This window comes from Ananas comosus, linkage group 3, assembly GCF_001540865.1.
Source record: "Ananas comosus cultivar F153 linkage group 3, ASM154086v1, whole genome shotgun sequence".
Classification (NCBI taxonomy): Eukaryota; Viridiplantae; Streptophyta; class Magnoliopsida; order Poales; family Bromeliaceae; genus Ananas; species Ananas comosus.
In genome coordinates, this window is record NC_033623.1 from 10797876 (window position 1) to 10819595 (window position 21720).

The following is a 21720-nucleotide window of genomic DNA, read 5'->3' on the forward strand; positions in this document are numbered from 1 at the left end:
TTCACGAAAATTTTTTTTTCATGACAAATTTATTTTTACAAGTTTACTTTGAACCAAATAGACCATCAGCAAAAATGGTGGAGGGGCTGTTTTACAATTGAGTATAGTTGAGGGGCTATTTTTTTGTTTTTTTGTTTTTTTCTTTTTATCTTATTCCCTCCTACATTTCACCTTTCCACCAACAGCTCCTTCTTCTTCCTCCTCCTCTCCTTTTTCTGTTGTAAAAACAAAAAAAAAATACCCCACCTAAGTTCCTTTACTTGTTTTTAATGTTCACAAAAAAAAAGGGGCATTAACTGCGCTACTAAAAAAAGAAAAAAAAAAATGCAACAAAAACTAGCTCACGCGTCTTTCCAGCCTGTCCATCTCCCCACACCGTCTCTCTCATTAATTATCTTCATCATCATTTCGATCCAAACCTCTTTTTTTCACCATAAAATTTAATAAATCATTTATTATTATTATTCAATATTTTAATCCCCATCTTACCCCTCTCTTTCTACGTCTCTTTCCCTCTTTGAACCCTTCCACCTTTCTCTCTCTCTCTCTCTCTCTCTCTCTGTGCTTCGCTTCCACTCCCCTAACCCAAACGGAAATGTCGATGCCGCGCACCTCCGTCCTCCTCTGCTTCTTCGCGATCGTCTTCTCCGGCGACGCAGCTGCGGCGGCGGCGTACGAGCTGCCGGAGTTCCGGGAGGCGCCGGCGTTCCGGAACGGGCGGGGGTGCGCCCCGAACGCGACGATCCACATCGCGATGACCCTGGACGCGACGTACCTCCGCGGGTCCCTGGCGGGGGTGCTCTCGGTGCTGCGCCACGCCTCGTGCCCGGAGTCCGTGGCCTTCCACTTCGCCGCGGCGGCGGCGTCCCCGCGGCGCCTGGGCGCGCTCCGCGGCGCCGTGGTCTCGGCGTTCCCGTCGCTCCGCTTCTCCGTCCACCGCTTCGACGCGGCGCTGGTCCGCGGGAAGATCTCCTCGTCCGTGCGCCGCGCCCTCGACCAGCCGCTCAACTACGCGCGCATCTACCTCGCGGACCTGCTCCCCCGCGCCGTGCGCCGCGTGATCTACCTCGACTCGGACCTCGTCGTGGTGGACGACGTCGCCCGGCTCTGGTCCATCGACCTCGGCGGCCGCGTCCTGGGCGCCCCCGAGTACTGCCACGCCAACCTCTCCGCCTACTTCACCGCCGCCTTCTGGTCCCACCCCTCCTACCCGGCCGTCTTCGCCGCCCGCTCCCGCCGGCCCTGCTACTTCAACACGGGCGTCATGGTCATCGACCTCGACCGCTGGCGCGCGGGGGCCTGCACGCGGCGGCTGGAGGGCTGGATGGAGGTGCAGAAGCGGGAGGCCAGGATCTACGAGCTGGGCTCGCTGCCGCCCTTCCTGCTGGTGTTCGCCGGGGAGGTGCGGGGGGTGGAGCACAGGTGGAACCAGCACGGCCTGGGCGGGGACAACCGGGAGGGCCTCTGCCGGGACCTGCATCCGGGCCCCGTCAGCCTGCTGCACTGGAGCGGCAAGGGCAAGCCCTGGCTCCGCCTCGACGCCGGCCGCCCCTGCCCGCTCGACGCCCTCTGGTCCCCCTACGACCTCCTCCGCCGCCGCACCGGCCGCGACCACCACCCACTCGCCGACGACTGACTGACCGACGTGGCAGCAGCCTGAACGCCCTGAACGCTGTTATCTATTAAATATTCTTCTTCGCCTGATCGATGGTGGGATCGGCCGATCACTGAGGTGGCGGAGTCATGATGACGTGGCGTTATTGTTGGAGAAAATTCAAAATTTTATTTATTTAATATTTATTTTTTTATTAACTTTTAATTATCAATTTGCGAAACGGCCGCATCAACTACGGCCGCTTCGCGCGAGGGGGGGATCGTGCGCAGATCCGTTCCACTAATTAAGACCTTAATTAGTGCTTTGGAACGTTGTGGGCTCCAACGTTCCATACTTTAACCCTTTATATTTTGTTACCTCGTCCATAGTATTGGACAGGACATATATATACATATGAGGTGAACACTTTGAAAATATAGATCACAGTGAGAAGGAATACTATTTGAGAATCATTTGTTATTTTCTTTCATTTTATTATTTTTCACCGAGTGTTGAAAGAGTCTCCGTCAACCTCTTCCGCGATCGTGCTCGTAGGAGAAGGAGTTCCGGTCGTACCTTGGGGCGGTGTTTCCGGTTAATCCCGCACGAAGGACGGGAATACGCCTTAGGGCAGTGCTTCGCACGCTTCCGGATCAAATTAATTTGGCATTCTACTTCGACAATTTTTTTTTGGAATTTAGCGATTACTGGTAAGTTAATGTTATTAATTTTATCACTAAATTAGTTAGATTTTGTCACAATCAGATTTTCGTTGCGGTATTTGTTCTAACAGTTATGTTATTCGGGGAAAGTTGGGAAAGCGACAGCTGGCGAGCGCAAGCGACTAAGGGAGTAGCACGGATCGGCGTCCCGTTCAGATTTTTTTTCTCTTTAAAAGAAAAATTAAGAAGTGGTGGATCGACGCGTGGAGATGTACAGCTGTAGAGAAGATGAGCGAGATGTGGGACGAGGAATTTTTGACTGCTTCATTCGAGATTGTTGAAAGATTGCATTACATATGGTGAAAAAATATGATGAAAAAAATATATTGTTTATTTTGGTATGTAGTATTGTGTTCTGCACAATGAGTTAGTAACGATATATTTTCTACGGTTCCATCAGATAATATAGAAATATATTTCTATATGCTTCTATCTTAATTTTATTTTATCTAATAATGTCATATAAGTCTCAATATCAAACTAAATTTAAAATTTTTTGATCTGCTTCCTTAAATAAAGACAGAGAGAGGGGGGGTGGGGGGTGTTTCAGAGGGAGCGAGTGAGAAATGTGGGTGGGATGAGTTGTAATTTGTTCCTACAGCAGCTGGTTGTTGAATGTTGATACACTCGGCTTCATCCAAGCACGGAATTTTGACGCATCCTGCAGCTGAATGCCTTGGTTCTATAAATAGAAGTGCCTTGTTTAATTTCTTCCAGATCTAAGTCGTTTTTGTCGATGAATTATTGCGTGGTCGACACCGTCCCTCTTGTATCACGTGTGACTAACGCTAAACCCGGTAACGGGATTTGATTTGAGAATATTCTTTTTTAATTTATTATTATTTATTCGATCGGAGATTGTTTGTCCCGTCGTTACTGTTCAGGTCAGAGAAAGCATCTTTCCTGATGGTGCTGCCACAAAACATAGCGAAGCTATAAAGCCAAACATACTCTTGTTACTTGTTAATCAAGTAAAGAGCAATATCACTATTTTCAAGTTCTTTTTGGTGCGCACTTTTCATTTATATGCTCGTTTCTGTTTCTAAGTGATGCTAAACTTGCAACAATTAGAAGCTAAAAATAGCCATCTATTGAAAGATGCTTTTGATAATCTAAGATAAAATCCAACAGTGATAACAAATTGAAAATGAACTCTTTATGTTTTTTTCTTTTTCTTTTTTTATCTCCCTAGTTTGCCTCTTGGCCCTTATTTGGAGCCCCACAGTATCAATGAGAGAGAGAGAGAGAGAGAGAGAGTTGTTGGACTACTACTATCGGTAGTTAATCATTTAATTTACAATCAATTTATTTTCAATAATAGAACTTTCAAATCTACGGTTTGACATCGTTAAATATTATTTAGATCATTTATAATATCTAAAAATTAAATTTTATATTTTTTGACATTACTAACTGAACGATCAAAATGTTGCAAAATTTATAATTTTAATGATTCATGCAACGTGTTTACTTATTTAACAGTATAAAAAAGTTCAAATCCATTGAGTTTTGTTAGAAAATTTTTTAAACTATTTAAAATAAGATTTAGACTCTATATATTGAATACAAATATTATATTTTTATTTTTTGAAGAATATTCATTTTTAGTGATTTATTTTTTCTCCACTTTATAGATAAGAAAACAATATCGAAATATATAAAATTTAATTTTTAGATAGTTTAAATAACCTAGATCATATTCAACTGTATTTGAAAGATTTATCCTATAGCCCAGTTAAAATCACTGCTCTCTTCTCTATATATATATATATAGGTGGTGATATGGGCTGTAAAATAACCAAGGACTTGGTAGATATTTTAAATTTTTCGCGTTGATTTCTGCTTTGATCATTTTTATCTTAGATTCCATCCACGCAACCTCTAGAGCAATCATCCTAACGCACTCCTTTAATCATAAGGGAGCTGAAACTGTATAGTACCATGATTGTGTATTTTTAAAAGCATAGGAGTAATTATATATATAAATAGACAGTGAGGTACTGATGCCTTGTGAGAGCACGGAGCCTTCGTGCTTTACGGAGCCATTTCGGTGGCTTTACGGACGGCTTGCCGTCGCTTCCAGCGATCCGGTTTTCGATGTTGCGATTCTTCAAATCGATCGATCAGCGGTTCGGTTTAAACTTGATCAGAGTATGTTGAAGACTTAGGAAGTAATAAGATTTTATGATATTCTGATCTATCATTGACCTTAGTACATCGACAAGGACTCAAAATCAATAATTTTACTAGGCGCCGACGTGCGTGAGCAAGTTGCAAGTTACGCCTGCAGAAATAATGCACAATTCACGTCAGTAAATTTTTGATTTAGAAAAATTCTTTATGATAGCTATATAAACAGATCAATTCTTGTGGATCTAAAATTTTATTCAAAAACATAATTCATGTATTTGTAAATTTTATTTTTCAACTGTTGATTATTTGAGCCCTTTATGTCATAGGCAATGCTCTCGAAATTGCAAAATTATTTTCTATACTTCAAATAATTAGATCAAGTTTAAACTGGAGGGCCGATCGAACGAATTCGGAAGAATCCAACATCAAAAACGACCTGGAAGGCCGAAAGCTCCGTGCTGTCGCAGAAGCATCAGCTTAGGCCTACTTCTCTCTCGTCTCTCTCTCTATACAAAAATGTGTAGTATGGGATTGGGTACTATTAGTAGCAAATTCAATTGTTCGCACAGTTTTTTAGCTTTGGATCACTCTTTGCTATTTAACCATTGGATTAAATATATAAACCCAGTGGGGAACACCAACTTTAGGGGACCATCAAACTCCAACCGATAATATCTATTCCTGCCTTACAAAGTTTTGTCATCCAAGAGTTAAAAAACATTGATAGCAAAAAAGAAAGGTTTTACTATTAATAGTTCCAGTATTCTTACAAAGTATATATATAAGAGAGAGGAGTTTGACGGGCGCTTACGTATTAGTAGCAAATCCATTGTTGTTATAGGTTTTTTAGCTTTGGCAGGAACTCTTATTCATATATTTAATCATTGGATTAAATACTATAACCCAGTGGGGACCACTCAACTTGCTAACGTAATATTTATCCCGACCCTACAATCTTTTCATCAAGATTAAAAATGATAGCAAAAAGAGTGTAACTTTTACTATTATAGTATTCCACGCCTTAATTTGTTTATTATTATTATTTTAAAATAATGTTATATATATATATGAGTCGGAGCGTGGTATGTTCGATTAGCACAAGCACTTGTGTGCTATCAATTTTTGCGTTGGAGTTAACTCATTTATTATTATTTACCCGTTAGATTATACTATTCAACCAACACCCATCAATCTTAGGGGCCACTCATACTAACGCCACATTTTTCAATCCAAGGATAAAAAACTATAGCACCAACAACTCGATGCTATTGATAGTTTTCCAGGCCAATATATATTTATATATATATATATATATATTATATATATATATATATATATATATTATATAATATATATACTGAAAACTGCCACCGATACCGAATTAAAGATGTTTTTGATAAAATCCAAGAGTGATAAACTTTTTTTTTTTCCTTCCTGGTTTGCCTGTAGGTTGGGGTGGAAAAGACCAAAGCTCGAGTGAGGTTTTATCAGTTTAAGTTTGGCTTGAAATTAATTTCGAGCCTAAATTTAGATTCAAATTCAGTTTAAAATTAATTCAAGTTGCTTCAAATCAAGTAAGCTCGAACCCTAAATGAGCCATCTGAATTTTCTAACATCTTGCAACCAATGATTTAATTCTTATAAAATATTATTTATAATTTGACACAAAAATATATCGGATAGTTTAACATAGAAAAATAATTATATGAAATAAAATATTATAATATTAAAAGATAATTTATGAGTTAATATATCTAATATTGTAATGAATGTCCATTTCTCTCGCCTCCTATCTCTATATCTTTCTTTTCTTCTATGTTGTCCAAAGGTCAATAAACTATATAAGAAAGGGGGAGGATCTCAATTTTTTTAAAAAAATTCATGAAAATTTATGAAACTTTTTTAAAAAAACTCATTTACAATCTCAGCCCAATATATTTCACTCCTGGGCCGGATAGAGCAAGCTCCAGGTGTATGGGCTTTTAGACCAGCCTACGGCCCAATTCTCCGCATGCATTTTTGACCGTTGAGTGAGGCGTACGAGGGGTGCGGATACACGTCGTGCAGCTAACAATTTCGCCTTCAGATCTGACGTCACCATGCAGGTCACGAGCATTCGAATGGTTTGCTGCGTAAAATCTCAAATCGATCAAACACCGTCCGTTTCTCACGCCGTCAATTAACGGCCCTCATCATCGGGCCCACCCCAACGGCCCCCCTTTCCTTCGTCCTCCTCTCCCTTTTCCTCCTCTCTCAATACATTCGCTCTTCCTCTCCTCGTACCTACATCACGAAACCCTAGTCTCATCGTCTTGTTCTTCTTCGATCGCCATGGGCGAGATGGAGAACTCGAGCATCCTCTCGTACGAGAAGCTCGAGGGCGTGGCGAGCTGGGTGGGGACGAGCGTGGCCTCGGCGTTCTTCGCCTCGCTCGAGCGGTGCTCCTGCATCAACCTCAGCACCGCCGAGGAGGACGAAAACGACGACGAGGAGGAGGCCAAGGATCGCCCCCTCATGCTCACCAAACCCGTCCTCCACGACGACGACTCCACCAAACCCTCCCCCGTTTGATCCCCATCGATCGATTCGATCCTTCATCGCCCCTCCCCAATAAGGTTGGTGAATTCTCCTTATGCGTGCAACAATGTCTGTTGAGATCGATCGTCGCCGTATCTATCTAGGGTTTCGATTCGCGTCCGTATGTGCGATCTCGCGTTTGTGGTAATTGCTTGTTGAATCGCTTATAGGTTGTATCGATCGTCTGTAAAAAGCTTTATATTTTGCGTACTTTTTTCATGTATGTTTGTGCTGTTGGGAGGGTGGAAGGGATTAATGATGTTGTTTTGTCTANATATATATATATATATATATATATATATATATATATATATATATATATATATATTGAAAACTGCCACCGACACCGAATTAAAGATGTTTTTGATAATCTTAAAAATTAAAATCCAAGAGTGATAAACTTTTTTTTTTTCTTCCTGGTTTGCCTGTAGGTTGGGGTGGAAAAGACCCGAGCTCGAGTGAGCTTTTATCAGTTTAAGTTTGGCTTGAAATTAATTTCGAACCTAAATTTAGACTCAAATTCAGTTTAAAATTAATTCAAGTTGCTTCAAATCAAGTAAGCTCGAACCCTAAATGAGCCGTCTGAATTTTCTAACCTCGTGCAACCTATGATTTAATTTTTATAAAATATTATCTAGAATTTGACACAAGAATACATCCGATAGTTTAACATACAAAAATAATTATATGAAATAAAATAGCATAATATTGAAAGATAATTTATGAGTTAATATATCTTATATTGTAATGAATGTCTATTTCTTTCGCCTCCCATCTCTATATTTTTCCTTTTCTTCTATGTTGTCTAAAAGTGAATAAATTATATAAGAAAGGGGGAGGATCTCAATTTTTTTTCAAAAATTAATGAAATTTTATGAAGCTTTTTTTCCTGATTTTTTTTAAAAAAAATATTTTCCATAATTTTTTAAAAGGCATTCCATGTGGTGGCGAGAGAGAGAGATTTGGCCCAACTCATTTACAATCTCAGCCCAATATATTTCACTCCTGGGCAGTTATAGACCAGCCCACGGCCCAATTCTCCGCATGAATGTTTGGCCGTTGAGTGAGGCGTACGAGGTGTACGGATACACCGCGCGCAGCCAACAATTTCGCTAAATCTGACGACACCATGTTGGTCACGAGCCTTTTTCTATGGTTTGCTGCGTAAAATCTTAAATCGATCAAACACCGTCCGTTTCCCACGCCGTCAATTAACGGCCCTCCTCATCGGGGCCACCCCAACGGCCCCCCATTCCTTCGTCCTCCTCTTCCTTTTCCTCCTCCTCTCTCAATACATTCGCTCTTCCTCCTCGTACCTACATCACGAAACCCTAATCTCATCGTCTTCTTCTTCTTCGATCGCCATGGGCGAGATGGAGAACTCGAGCATCCTCTCGTACGAGAAGCTCGAGGGCGTGGCGAGCTGGGTGGGGACGAGCGTGGCCTCGGCGTTCTTCGCCTCGCTCGAGCGGTGCTCCTGCATCAACCTCAGCACCGCCGAGGAGGACGAAAACGACGACGAGGAGGAGGCCAAGGATCGCCCCCTCATGCTCACCAAACCCGTCCTCCACGACGACGACTCCACCAAACCCTCCCCCGTTTGATCCCCATCGATCGATTCGATCCTTCATCGCCCCTCCCCAATAAGGTTGGTGAATTCTCGTTATGCGTGCAACAATGTCTGTTGAGATCGATCGTCGCCGTATCTATCTAGGGTTTCGATTCGCGTCCGTATCTGCGATCTCGCGTTTGTGGTAATTCCTTGTTGAATCGCTTATAGGTTGTATCGATCGTCTGTAAAAAGCTTTATGTTTTGCGTGCTTTTTTCATGTATGTTTGTGCTGTTGGGAGGGTGGAAGCGATTAATGATGTTGTTTTGTCTAGCGTAATTATATTTATTTGGTTTGGGATTTTCGTATTTGTTCCATCGAAATCGTATTGAAGCGAGATCTATATAACCTTGGAGTATTATGTTCCATCGAAATCGTATTGAAGCGAGATCTATATAACCTTGGAGTATTATTTTGGGATGTTTCCTGGTTTGTTTTGCAATTTTCATTGTAATCACATTTGTTGACTTTGGTTATTGAATCAAATTTGTTTCCTAGTTAGCAAACTATGAGATTTGTGTCTTGTAATCTCCGTATGATTAGAGATAATAAGGGAATTTAGGATCTCTGAGTATTGGAAAATTAAATGCTTATTGAAGACTAATCGGCATTATCATGTTGGCATTCCGAAAGAGTATCTTACATTTTAGATTGTGAGATATTATGCATAAAGTTGGTTTTCAAGGAATGTGGCAAAATCAAGGATCTAATTTACATTAAAAGGGTGTGAGGCAAAATATGGATCGCAACTACAATATTCTATAGCAGAAGAGGTGTGAAACCAGCTTGCTACCATTGTTGTTGAAAAACTTGAGCTAAGTTGTAGCGTGGATTTGATTTTGGTGTTCATGTGTTTTGATTGTGATGAAACCATGTATGCACTCATAGAACGGTAGAACGTAGGAATCAGCTTTCAAGATTTCTAACTGATTATCTTGATTTGTTATCAATGGAGAGGAAATGTGTCTTTTGACACGGATCGCTACGGAGGATTGCCAAAATTGTTCTATCCAAATTGGGATTGGAGTTGGTGCTTTGGTTTCTGAATAATTAAGTATATGAGTGCTTTGACTTAATAATCCAAGCTGGGATTATTTAGTTCTACACTTAGCGGCTTAGGCCTTACTTGAAAATCTCTCCAAATTTACGTGGATACTTTTGCGACCATGGATATGTTCAAGTTTGATTCTAGCACATTTATAAAGTCCCGACGGCAGAGTTTAATGGATAGAAGAGTATTATGTAGTTTTATTGAGTTAAAATTCCTGTTTCACTGGTAATTAAATAGAAAGCCAGCTAACTTTAGAGGTTAGCGGCGACTAGAGTTTTACTACATAAGGTTAGAAAACTAATTCAACTGCATGCATTTTGACTTATGGCTCCAAAATTGATGTAATGTAGTTATTATTATGTTGAAAGTGTGGGCTTTAGATAGTTTCAGATAGTGTTTTGAGTGTTTAGACACCTCTTCTTGTTATCATTATTTGAGTTTTCTCCAATCATGTTGGACTTACTGGAGCTTGGATAGACTTGGCAAGCCTCAATTGCCATTGTTAACTTGACATCAACTATTTAGAAATTGCTACTGATTCGTGGTGAAAGCAAATTAGACAATGAAGAAGCTTGCCATGAAAGATAAAACGCAATTGGCAGGTGGAGTGCTGTCTTCCCAGATTTAATGTATCATACCGCCCGAAAGCATAACTCCAAAATATCGTGTATAAGGTGGAATAGTCTAGGCAGGGGGATTTCAACTTCTGTTTGCTCTGCTATTGAGTTGAAGTTTTCTGTGATATGGTTGTTTCATTTTAATGATAGTTTATTTTTTTCTTCTTCATTTTATTTTCTTCTAATCTGCACCTCATGCACCACATATGTTCCCGCATCTCTACACAGGCGAGTACGGTGGTTCTTTAAGATTAGCTGGATCTTTTCGAGTCATTTGTTTCCGTATTAATGGTTTGATGGCGGCCGCATTTCTTGGTATTGTTAAGATGCTACCTTGAGTTAACCATTTTTATACCCTAACTTTTTTCTATGTTCTGGGTTTGTTTTTCCTTGCAAGACTCTTCAGAAGGTTCTGGATTCCTTTTTCCCTTTCCCTTAATAACTTGCTCAATTCCTAACTACTTATTGCAAGATCTGATGGAAAACTGGATTGCTGCTTGCCTCAGGCAACAGAAAACAGAGGTTGATTTGGTTATCATCACCTCAGACACTCGAATTTTTGTATCAACATTACGTATTTTTCCCTTAGTACTAGAGCATTCCATTGGAATTATGCGGCAAGTAGTTCAATTGATGTGTATATTTGTTTTTAGGGAAAACTTCAAATACCCCTCTATGGTTTCGTACTTTCTCACTTTAGTACCCTGTGGTTTAAAGTGTATCAAGTTAGTACCTTGTGGTTTCGTACTCTCTCACTTTAATACCCTGTGGTTTCAAGTGTATCAAGTTAGTACCCTGTAGTTTCTCATTTTCTCACTTTAGTATCCCGTGGTTTAATATTTTGTTAAATTATATACCCCGAAATGGATAATAAAAAGAGAAAATTAAAACCACAGGGTACTAACTTGATACAAAAATGAAACCATAGGGTACTAACTTGATACACTTGAAACCACAGGGTACTAAAGTGAGAAAGTGCGAAACCATAGGGTACTAACTTGATAAATTTTAAACCACAGGGTACTAAAGTGAGAAAATGCGAAATCACACGGGGTATTTGAAGTTTCCCCTTGTTTTTAGGAAATAGGTTCGCAGAAGTTCCAATTGTTGCAGATTCTGCAGTGATTTCTTCGCCTGAATCCCTTTGAATCTCTTGCCTTGTACTTATAACTCTCCCCAATCCCTATTTGAACCGTTCGAACTTGATTGTTTATAAGGTCTATTTTGTAGCTATTTGCATCTGAAGGGATTTGTTTTTCCATATTGGATTGGACATTCCCATCTGATTTTTGTAAAGATGAAGTTTTTATATCAAATTACATCATTGAAGATCTGAATCCGCTAAGAGAACTCAAATCCCAGAGCACTCTTTGGGGGCATCTTCTTTAGGAAAATTTTTGAAATCTTATTCTAACTCAAATACGTATGATCTACGCAAATTAATGGTTTCCAAATTCCAACCATATTAATTTACTATAATAACCGATTTCTTAGAACAGCTTAAGCAACTAGACACTATAAATTTATGGGAAAACTTCAAATACCATTAATGTATTTTTGCATTTTCTCCCTTTAGTATTTTTTGGCTTAAAATATATTATTTTCGTACTCTATGGTTTTATTTTTCTCTTTTCTTTATTTCCTTCGTTAATTTTTTTGTAAAACAAGCGATAAAGTTAAAACCATAAAGTTAAAACCATATCAAATTAGTACCCTGTGATTTCGCATTTTATCACTTTAGTACCTTGTTGTTTCGCACTTTTTCACTTTAGTATTCTATGGTTTCAAAACCACAGAATACTAACTTGATACAAAAATAAAACCACATGATACTAACTTGATACACTTTAAACCACATGGTACTAAAGTGAGAAAGTGCGAAACCACATGGCACTAACTTGATACACTTTAAACCACATGATACTAAAATAAAAAAGTATGAAACCACATGGGGGTTTTGAAGTTTTCCTTTTATAATTTGATAGGATAACGTATTTTATTTATAAAGTGATTTATCTTATTTTGACAAAATGATTTGAAATTTGAATAAGTACTTTATTTTAAATATTTGATCAGGTTCTTTATTAACCAAATATATAAATTTTTTGAGTAAATCAAAGAAGATGTAGCGGATATAATATTCATGTATCCAAACATAAACTTAATTACCTTAAAACGTGAACTGTGAATAAACGAGTAATAATTTTTAGCAGTTAGACCGACCGTCTCTAGTGCAAGTGGCAAAAAGGTTTGGTAGTTGGTATTCGAGACCCAAGTTCGAATCTTTGTTAATTCACATTTCCAGCTAAGTTTATTTCTAAAATGAAATAAACGAAGCAGAAAACATATTACCTTTCTCTCAAAAAAAAAAAAAATTAGCAGTTAGAAGATAAGCAGCTTGATAATAGATATACCATGCGAAATAATTGATTATTTTTTTAAAGGAATTTAAATTATATGATCCAGTTTTCATTAGCACTTGATTATCTATACTGTAACATAGCAACTGATCCCAGAATAAAATAAAATAAAATAAACAGGATGTTTAACTATTTTGTAAAATAAATCACTTTTTTCAGAAGAAAATTAGTTCCAGCTCTTCTTCCAGCAAATAAAAATCATACTGAACTGAAAAAGTAATGTTAATTCTAATATCTTTTTGGTTCAATTTAGCATGAAAAAACTACTTCAGATCTTACAGAAATATAAGGATTTCTTTCTACAATATTTACGAATAATAACTCTGCTTGTAAATGTATATATAAACTCATATATATCACATATTAAACTTCATAACTAATTAAAAATTTATTATTAAATATTTTTTTAAATATGTGAATTACACTGGCCGCGTTTGGTGTTGTGTTTACTTTTTTTTTTTTTTTTTTCAAATAAAAGTTTATATATCAAATAGTGTGGCAATGGACTATAGATAGTTTAAACTCATTTCATGTCATGTAAAGTGTTTATCTGGGGTCAAAAAAATAATAATTGGAAAGTAATGTTTTTTGTTTCTATTCTCTTTTTACAACAAAAAAATTTCTCTTCCATATTAAATTATATATCATATCTGTGATGTTGCAGTTCTCGAAGAGTCACCTCTCCTAGAAGTGCTATAGTTTTAAAACACTTAAACTCTTTTAAATCAACTATAGATTTTGCCCAAACAGATTTCTAGGCGAGTCTCGAAATGTGATAATATTAATATTTAAAACTTTAAAATAAATATGATCGCCAAATTTTTATGTAATTTTATAAAGTTTAGGATAAATTTTAAATATCACCGCTATAGCTTCGCACTTTCTCACTTTAGTATCACATGGTTTAAAGTGTATTCTTTTAGTATTATGTGATTTTAGTTTTCTCTTTCTGTCGGCGTCTCCGTTAACTCTTCATTAAATTATATACAAAAAATTTCAAATATCTTACCTATGATTTATCAAATATTTATTTTAGTATTATATGGTTTACTGAACTTTTAGTTTAGGGTCCGTTTATTTTGGTGTAAGTGGAGGGATGGAACTCAAGTTCCATCACTTCCGTTATTTATTTTGGTATAAGTCAAAAATATAATTTAACTCAAGTTACGGTAGACCTCCACTTTATCTACTCTCGACTTCTTCCTCTAAAGTGCCGAACTCACTTCCGCCACACTCAACCTCCTTTAAAAAATTGGGATAATTGCCTATATACCCCTCATGCGTCTGGAAACATCCGATCTACCCCTACTTTTTTTTTTTCTTTCTAAAATGCCCCTCATATGTTCCGCCGTTATTCCAAAATACCTCTGCAGTTAGTCCCTGTTAAACTAACTCGGGTTAAATATGGGTTAAATGTATATCAGAGTTAAAACCTAATTAAAATATTTTGCCCCTACCTTATTAAATTATTTCCTTAACTTATCATCTCTTTCTCTCCGGCCAAATTCATCCCTCCCGTCATCGTCCTCCTCCGCCACCTTGGCCGGCGCCAAGAGCAAGAGGGCCGCAGCGACAATCCCGCCACGCCGTCTCCCTCTCCGCCGCTGTGTTCTCCCCCCTCCGCGCTCTCCACCTCTTCTCCAACTCCTCCCGCGTCCTCTGTGTCTCCGCCGGCGTCGACCAGTCGGTCGCCGCCATCCGCGATTTCGGCATAGCCGACGTCACCGGCGTCGACCTCCTCGATTTCCCCCCGCTCGTCAGCCGCGCCGACCCCCACAATCTCCCCTTCTTCGACGGTGTCTTCGACCTCGCCTTCACCCCTGGCCTCGCCGGCGCGCTCTTCCCCAGAAGGTTTACCGCCGAGATGGAGCACACCGTGCTGCAGGGCGGCGCCATCGTGCTCGCTCTCGAGTGGTGGCCTTCATCCTTGTCCTCGTGCGGCAAGGCGGAGCAGTGGGTGTGACGGTCCACGAGGCCAGTTTGGCCTCGTGGACCGGATGAGAGGGAGAGGTCCACAGTGGACCTCCCTCTCATTATATATATATATAAAATTTTATTTATTACATTATATATCAATATGAGTAGTATTTTATTCTATATATAGAAATATTATTATATAATATTTTATTTATAAATTTGTAATTATTTATTAATATTTTTAAATATATAACTCTTATATATTATTAATATATGTTTATTATAATTTTAAATATATTTAATCTATATATAAAAATTATAATAATAATATATATAGTATATTAATTATTATATATTTATTATATAGCCGAATTTTTTATCTCGAATTTTTAATTGGTGAACGTATAATACCCGTATAAATCACGTATCTGAATAATTGTCAAATCCATTTTTTAGCCGTATTTTTTAATAAATTTAAAAATTAAAAGACGAATTTTATCCGAATTATATCTGTACCGAATTTTTGCCAAATCCGAATTAACTAACTATGCCTCCAGCCACTAAGGTTGGTTTAGCTGCGATCGATCTCATCCGTTCATCTGCTCGCTCCCGACGTGCTTAATTAATTAATTGATGTTTGAAGGGCAAATAAGAAAAATATTTACTATATGAAAGGTATATAAGATAAGTTAGTTACGGTACAAGAATATATTGGAATAGGTAAAATGGTAATTTTTCAGAGATAACGGCAGTTAACTGACGGAACTTAACTCCAGGGATATATTAGAAAGACTTGAATATAAGAAGGGTATTTTCAATATTAGCTTTCTAAGATGGATAAATAAGAAAATCAGAAACTTCTTAGAGGTATATAGGCAATTGTCCCTAAAAAATTTATTAAAGAGTAAAATCTAAACTCTACTTCCTTTATAATGGATTAGAAATACCTTATTTATAATAAATTAAAATTATCTTTAAATAATAATAAAAAATTTATAGCGGTAAATTTATCACTATATTTAGGAGATAACGAGAACCACTTATTTACATCAAACAAATAATGGAACTCGAAAAAACTAATTTTACCAGCACCAAGTTACATCAAAATAAATAGAAGAAGTAATTGAATTTAACTTCAGACTGTACGAGTTATATCAAAACAAACACAAAAAATAATTATACTTTAGAGAAACTCACACACCACTACACTTGAGTTACGTTGGATCTACAGATTTGTCAATCCAAACGCCCCCTAATATCATATGAATTTACCTTTTTTATTAATTTAATAAAAAAATTAATATAAAAAAATAAAAAATTATAAAGTATGTAAGTAACACGTTTTAAACCATAGAATAATAAAGTGTGAGAACGTGTAACTTCATCCCATCCCTTGCAGAGACGTGACAGAATGTCGCGAGAGGATGCCACCCACCATCACCGACCAATCTTATAACCGCCGCTTCACTGTTGCTTCAATGACTCCGGCGCGACTGACTGTCCCTAAAGCAAGTGGCAAAGAGATTGGTGGTTGATATCTGAGGTCCCAAATTTAAATTCTAATTGATTCACATTTTCAGCTAAGTTTATTTCTAAATGAAATAAATAAAGCGGGTATTGTGCTACCTATCTCTCTCAAAAAAAAAAAAAAAAACGACTCCGGCGTGAGAAAATAAGAATGAGCCTATGAAATCCAATCTCCATCATTTCTCCTCGCAGGACGAAACCATAAATTAAGATTCAAGAGGTCAAGATTTAAATTTAATAAAAAAAAATCGATCTCAGATAGTAAAAAAAAAATTTATCAGATTCACTGATTATCTATCGCTAACAACAGTAACGACAATGTGTTCAAGAAAAAAAAAGATTATAAGAGCTGAAAAAAAAAAACACCAAGAGATTCGAAAAAAGAATTCGAACACAAATTTTATTAAAAAAAATAACTTGGCCCTCTAAAATTAAAATTTATAATATTTTAATATATTCCATAAAGAACTTTTATGTAACTTTTAAAAGTTCAAGAGGGGCGATGACTACTGTAGATCTCTTAATAGCTCAGTTCCTGCCTTTTGAATTTTTTTTGATCATATAAACTTATAAAAAAAATTAATTATAAATAGTTACAATTTTTATTTGTAAAACTAAATTAAGATAATGAATAATTTATCGTTGTCAACAAACGATAATTCATTTATCAGGTTCGTGGTGACATTTACCGTTTAAATTTAATGCGGTAAATAAATTTTTTCAGAAGAGACTTTTATGATTATATAATGTTTTACAAATCTATCAATAAAAAAATTCCTCTCCATCTCTTCCCTCGGATCTTGCGCCTATTTTTTTTAGGGCTTTTTTTTGCAAATAATTTTCTGATAAAATTTTATTTTAAAATTGGCCCTGTCAAAAATTTATTTGCAAAAATAGCCCTGCTCCTACCTCGCAAGCGCTACGTCAGCGCCACACGGGCGGGGCAGAAGTTTAAGTTGAACACGGTGAATGGTTCACCGTGTCCAATACAAATATCATATTGGACACAGTGAATCATTCACCGTGTTCAACTTAAAGTCCTGCCCCACCCGCGTGGCGCTGACGTGGCGCTTGCATGGCAGGAGCAGAGTTATTTTTGTAAATAAATTTTTGACATGGTCAATTTTAAAATAAAACTTTGTGAAGGAGCTATTCGCAAAAAAAATCTTTTTTTACTTTTTCTGCTCTGTCCTTTCCTTCTTTAGGATTCTCTCTATATGTAAATATATACGTCCGAAAATTTCAAATACCATCTTTGAGAATTTTTTTTTTTTATTTTAGTACTTTAGTTTAAAGTGTATTTATTTAGCATTCTATGATATTTTTTTTTATTATCTCTTCTACCAATTTTTTTGTTAAATCAGTAATAAAATTAAAACTAAAAAATGCTAAAGTTAATATTCGATAAATTTAGGTGGTATATCTAAAATTTTTTGTATATAATTTAATAAAATATTAACGGAGGAGCTGACGAAAAAAAAAAAAAAAAAATACATATACTAAATTAATACACTTTAAATTATAGATATTAAAATAAAAACATGCGAAATCACATAAATGATATTTAAAATTTATCCCGTGTATACATACATACATACATACAGGATCTCTCCAACATCCTCTATAAATACCCATCGTTTCAATTCCCAGAACACAAAAACATAGATCTGAGAGAGAGAGAGAGGGAAGGAGGAGAAACAATGGTGCGGGGAACGTTGGAAGTGCTTCTCGTAGGAGCCAAGGGCCTCGAGAACACCGATTTCCTATGTACGTCCTTTCTCTTTTTTTTCTTTTTCTTAAAAGAATAATTTTAATTATAATCTTGTCTAAAATCAAGTTTAGTAAAAATAAAAACATCAACCCAAAAAAAAAAAAAAAAAAAAATCTGGCAACTCGCCACAGGCTTAGCCTAAGTCGTCTCTCGTGAAAAGATCCAAAATGTAACTCAATGGCTACACGGCCTATGGCTAATATTTCTGCGCAGGTTTGTAATATTTCGATAATCCCGTATATTTTATATTTTATATTTGAAATGACAAGTTTGTTACTGAGAGATCGTTGAGAATCAACTTCACTATTTTAATAACACTTTTTAGAACAACGAATATTAAAAATATGAAGGATTATCGGAATATCATAAACCGAAGAAAACCAAACAGGATCTTACGTAAATCCGGATACTGCTAATTAAGCATTTGGATTTTCGATCATTGTAGATCTGGTTTATGTCTTAGCTTGTTGTGTAAAACATGAAATTTGTTTTTTTTACGCAATTTGTCGAACAGGTAACATGGATCCCTACGCCGTTCTTGTATGCCGCACGCAGGAGCAGAGGAGCAGCGTTGCATCAGGTAATTAACCTATAAGCCAATTTCGCGTTTCATACCCTCTATATATATATATATTTTTTTTTTTCTATCATTATATCTCAGTTCGTAGTGTCGTAATCATGACAATGGAATTACTTCTTATTTCAACGTCACCGAAATTAAGCTCCGATGGGGCTGCGAAATTCACATTCAGAAAGATTCCGAGTCTCAACGAGAGTGTTTCTTGCAATTGCTTGATCGTGTTATAAAAAGATTCAGTAAATAGAAACTCAGATGTCTGCGTATTTGATCATCGCAATCCATGTGTATGATGAATGTTAGAGATGCTACTTTTACATTAGCGGTATCAACGGCAATCCCCATTTATCAGAATTATAACCATTTGCTATGTACTTATTTTCAGTTTGATTTTTATCTCATTCTCTCCTGTATAATGTTATATTGGTATGCTGGTTTATTCAGGTTTAAGTGCGGGATCAATATTCTGCGACTTAATAGTATATAAGTAGTTAATTAATTGTTACTGAAGATGGATGTTCGATGCTTGTGGTTAAATTTGCTTACTTTTGTCCTGCTGAACTTGAAATTTAGGAAAAGGAAGCGAGCCCGAATGGAATGAAAGTTTTGTGTTCACCGTCTCTGACAGTGTCTCAGAGCTCACTATCAAGATCATGGACAGCGATACTGGCTCACATGACGACTTTGTCGGAGAAGCAACGTGAGTATATCGCTGTCGTCTTGGTTAAAAAATGAGTCATTTATCACGCCATTTATGCCTACATCGTTTGTATAGGTGATGATGCCATAACCATTACAATACAGCATATCTAGGGCCCTTTTTTTTCTTTTTTTTTATAGAAAAGATAACATACTATTACTTCATTCAATAAGAATATGAACTTGGATACAAAGTTGCGGCAACAAAGCCACGAAAAAAATAAAGTAACAAAACCAAAATGAAAGACAAAAGAAAAAAGACACACCGAACTATGACCAAAGAGTTAATGAACCCGGTACTCTTCCCAAAGCTTCCTAAACTCTCTAATCTCAACCAGCAGCTGGTTCAAGTTACTTTTCCTACTATGGAAGATTCATTTGTTCCTCTCCCGCCACAGAACCCACCAAATTGTAGCTATAGTCGATAAATTACTTTCTTTGAAAGATACCCGATGCCGAACATTTCATCTCACAAAGATGATTTACTGAGGTGTATAATGTTAAAGCACCCTTGGTGGCAAGGAGACATTTCAACAATATTTTAGTAACTGTACATTGAAGCTGCAAATGGTCAATTGTCTCAGTTTCTTCGGAACAAAGCATGCACGTCTCCTCACCCTGCCACGCTCTTACGAAGATTTTCAACGTGAGAATCCTATGCTTAAGTACTAACCAAATGAAGATTTAGGGTACTTTTTGAATGCATGAATCTCTTACTTAGCTTATCTTTTTGTTTACTTAGGAAGAATGCGGTAAATTACAAGATGAAGATCACAAAAAGAAATCCATAGTTCCCTTAATAGATCATTTTAAAAGAATTATGCTAGAATGCACTATCCTGAATCGTCAGAATTATTAAGATTTCATAATAGATAAAGAACAATCCTTTTTTTTTGGTTTGAGAGAGAGAGAGAGAGAAAGTGGTAATAGGTTAGGTAATTTATTACTTCCTGAAATTATGTACATCTCCAAGATTTACATATATAGTTCAATGACAACACATTTCAAAGCCGAAAAATAGCTCTTGATGATTTAACTCAGGACAAAATTTAGACAGAGAAGTAGTTAAGAAAGATGCCAACATGAGATGATGTAGTCGCGCTGCATCCCGAATGCAACTGATCTTGGATAAACAAAAATCTCTTAGGTTGTACTAACAGAAGAAAAATCCCTTTACCTCGCAATTTATCGCCCGATAGCTTGTTCGCACATTCAATGTTGTTATATTCCTTCGTAAAATAGAGTCTTGGCTTGCAAATGATGAATTGTTACATCTATGCATTTTTTGCTCTTGGTAGTTGGTATTCTTTCGGATTAAGTGATTTCTGTTTCATCATTTGGTTTTCAGGATTCCTTTGGAAGCACTGTTTCAGGAAGGAAGCCTCCCTCCAACTGCTTATAATGTGGTGAAGGACGAAGAATACCGCGGAGAAATCAGAGTTGGGCTCACCTTCACTCCGGAGGTACTCCATCTGTTTCAATGAGGGCCACCAAAGTCTCAAGAATGTATCATTAGAGCACTAACTTCACGAACTACATGAATTAGAGAAGTCGCTTATCTATAGAGAGAGAATTTATGAACCATAATATACTTACATGAGAACAGTAGAGTATCAAAAAAAATTTGTTTTAGCGGGATAAGATATGAAATAAAGAGCAAATAGGAAAAAATAAAAACAAGCTAATAAATACAACTATTAAGGAATATTGCATGAAAAAGAAATATGTATCTTCTTCTCTTTTTTTCAGTTGATACGAATCAATATCAGTCAAATCGACGTATAATGATGGCTGAACTTTTTCATAACATTAGGAACCATATAATTGATTCTACATGGGAGCAAAAGTGGGATCAATAAGTCAGCCAAAGTGGGGTCAATTATAATATTTTTTTTGCCCTACATTTTGGAGACGTGAGATTTTTATTTTTTGGATTAGTGGATTCAATTGCCTACACAAGAATATAGGTTTGTTACTGTATGAGGAGTTTATGAAGAATGTATCATTAGATTACTACTTTGTGAATTTGTGAACCATAAATTCCATTGAATTTCTTTCTTCTTTTTTTAAAGGAAAAAAAAAATTGGGCCTGAAATGTGGAATTCCTCTTAATTTGCAAACAATGTAATTTCACTTTGCAGGAAAATTGCGACCGAGACTTCTCTGAGGAGAGTTATGGTGGGTGGAGGGAATCATCTTGAGGATGAAGAAGAGTGCGGTATCCACCCACTCTCACGTTTAGTTTTGCTTATGCATGCTGGGATTGTCAAGTTGTAAACGGCCGTATGAGCTATTACAAACGTATTCGTGAACTTTTTATATTGTTTTGAGGACTAGTTTCGTTGGTACTGTTGAATAAGCAATTACTGCAAACTATTTAAGGCCCATTTGGTTTAGATTCTGAATAAGTAATTTCTGTATAATTGATTTTGGTTTGGATAATTGATTTTTGTTAAAAGCTGTAAAGCGTTTGGCTGAATTTGAATATAAAGCGATTTTTCTGAA

At 36.9% G+C, this 21720-nt stretch overlaps 5 protein-coding genes across 6 annotated transcripts; all 5 read left to right on the top strand.

Moving 5' to 3' along the window:
* Positions 349–3005, top strand: LOC109708247 (probable galacturonosyltransferase-like 3). 2 transcript variants are annotated; one of them, XM_020229914.1, is made up of 2 exons: positions 349–2304; positions 2388–3005. In XM_020229914.1, the coding sequence occupies exon 1, from the start codon at positions 596–598 to the stop codon at positions 1634–1636; it is 1041 nt and encodes a 346-aa protein (XP_020085503.1). In that variant the 5' UTR covers positions 349–595; the 3' UTR covers positions 1637–2304; positions 2388–3005. The 2 variants fall into 2 exon arrangements, with proteins under 2 accessions (XP_020085503.1, XP_020085504.1); XM_020229915.1 differs by having other exon boundaries at positions 2407–3005.
* On the top strand, positions 6713–7299 carry LOC109707918. The gene has a single exon (XM_020229459.1). It carries the CDS (start codon positions 6781–6783, stop codon positions 7018–7020), a length of 240 nt encoding a protein of 79 aa, XP_020085048.1. The 5' UTR covers positions 6713–6780; the 3' UTR covers positions 7021–7299.
* On the top strand, positions 8222–9104 carry LOC109708303. Its single transcript, XM_020229994.1, has one exon. It carries the CDS (start codon positions 8391–8393, stop codon positions 8628–8630), a length of 240 nt encoding a protein of 79 aa, XP_020085583.1. The 5' UTR covers positions 8222–8390; the 3' UTR covers positions 8631–9104.
* On the top strand, positions 10601–14687 carry LOC109707810. The gene is made up of 3 exons (XM_020229339.1): positions 10601–10619; positions 10702–10826; positions 14295–14687. The coding sequence occupies exons 1-3, from the start codon at positions 10601–10603 to the stop codon at positions 14685–14687; spliced, it is 537 nt and encodes a 178-aa protein (XP_020084928.1).
* Positions 17805–21720, top strand: LOC109707192 (elicitor-responsive protein 3-like). The gene is made up of 5 exons (XM_020228315.1): positions 17805–17935; positions 18454–18519; positions 19090–19216; positions 20564–20678; positions 21357–21720. The coding sequence occupies exons 1-5, from the start codon at positions 17869–17871 to the stop codon at positions 21414–21416; spliced, it is 435 nt and encodes a 144-aa protein (XP_020083904.1). The 5' UTR covers positions 17805–17868; the 3' UTR covers positions 21417–21720.

What these genes read in the sequence shown, in the direction of transcription:
- LOC109708247 (XM_020229914.1), top strand. Translation starts at nt 596, where the DNA reads ATGTCGATGCCGCGCACCTCCGTCCTCCTCTGCTTCTTCGCGATCGTC.
- LOC109707918 (XM_020229459.1), top strand. Translation starts at nt 6,781, where the DNA reads ATGGGCGAGATGGAGAACTCGAGCATCCTCTCGTACGAGAAGCTCGAG.
- LOC109708303 (XM_020229994.1), top strand. Translation starts at nt 8,391, where the DNA reads ATGGGCGAGATGGAGAACTCGAGCATCCTCTCGTACGAGAAGCTCGAG.
- LOC109707810 (XM_020229339.1), top strand. An exon ending in TCAGGCAACAGAAAACAGAG is followed by an intron (nt 10,827 to 14,294) that starts GTTGATTTGGTT and finishes AGAGGGCCGCAG; the next exon opens with CGACAATCCCGCCACGCCGT.
- LOC109707192 (XM_020228315.1), top strand. Translation starts at nt 17,869, where the DNA reads ATGGTGCGGGGAACGTTGGAAGTGCTTCTCGTAGGAGCCAAGGGCCTC. An exon ending in CGAGAACACCGATTTCCTAT is followed by an intron (nt 17,936 to 18,453) that starts GTACGTCCTTTC and finishes TTTGTCGAACAG; the next exon opens with GTAACATGGATCCCTACGCC. An exon ending in GAGGAGCAGCGTTGCATCAG is followed by an intron (nt 18,520 to 19,089) that starts GTAATTAACCTA and finishes CTTGAAATTTAG; the next exon opens with GAAAAGGAAGCGAGCCCGAA.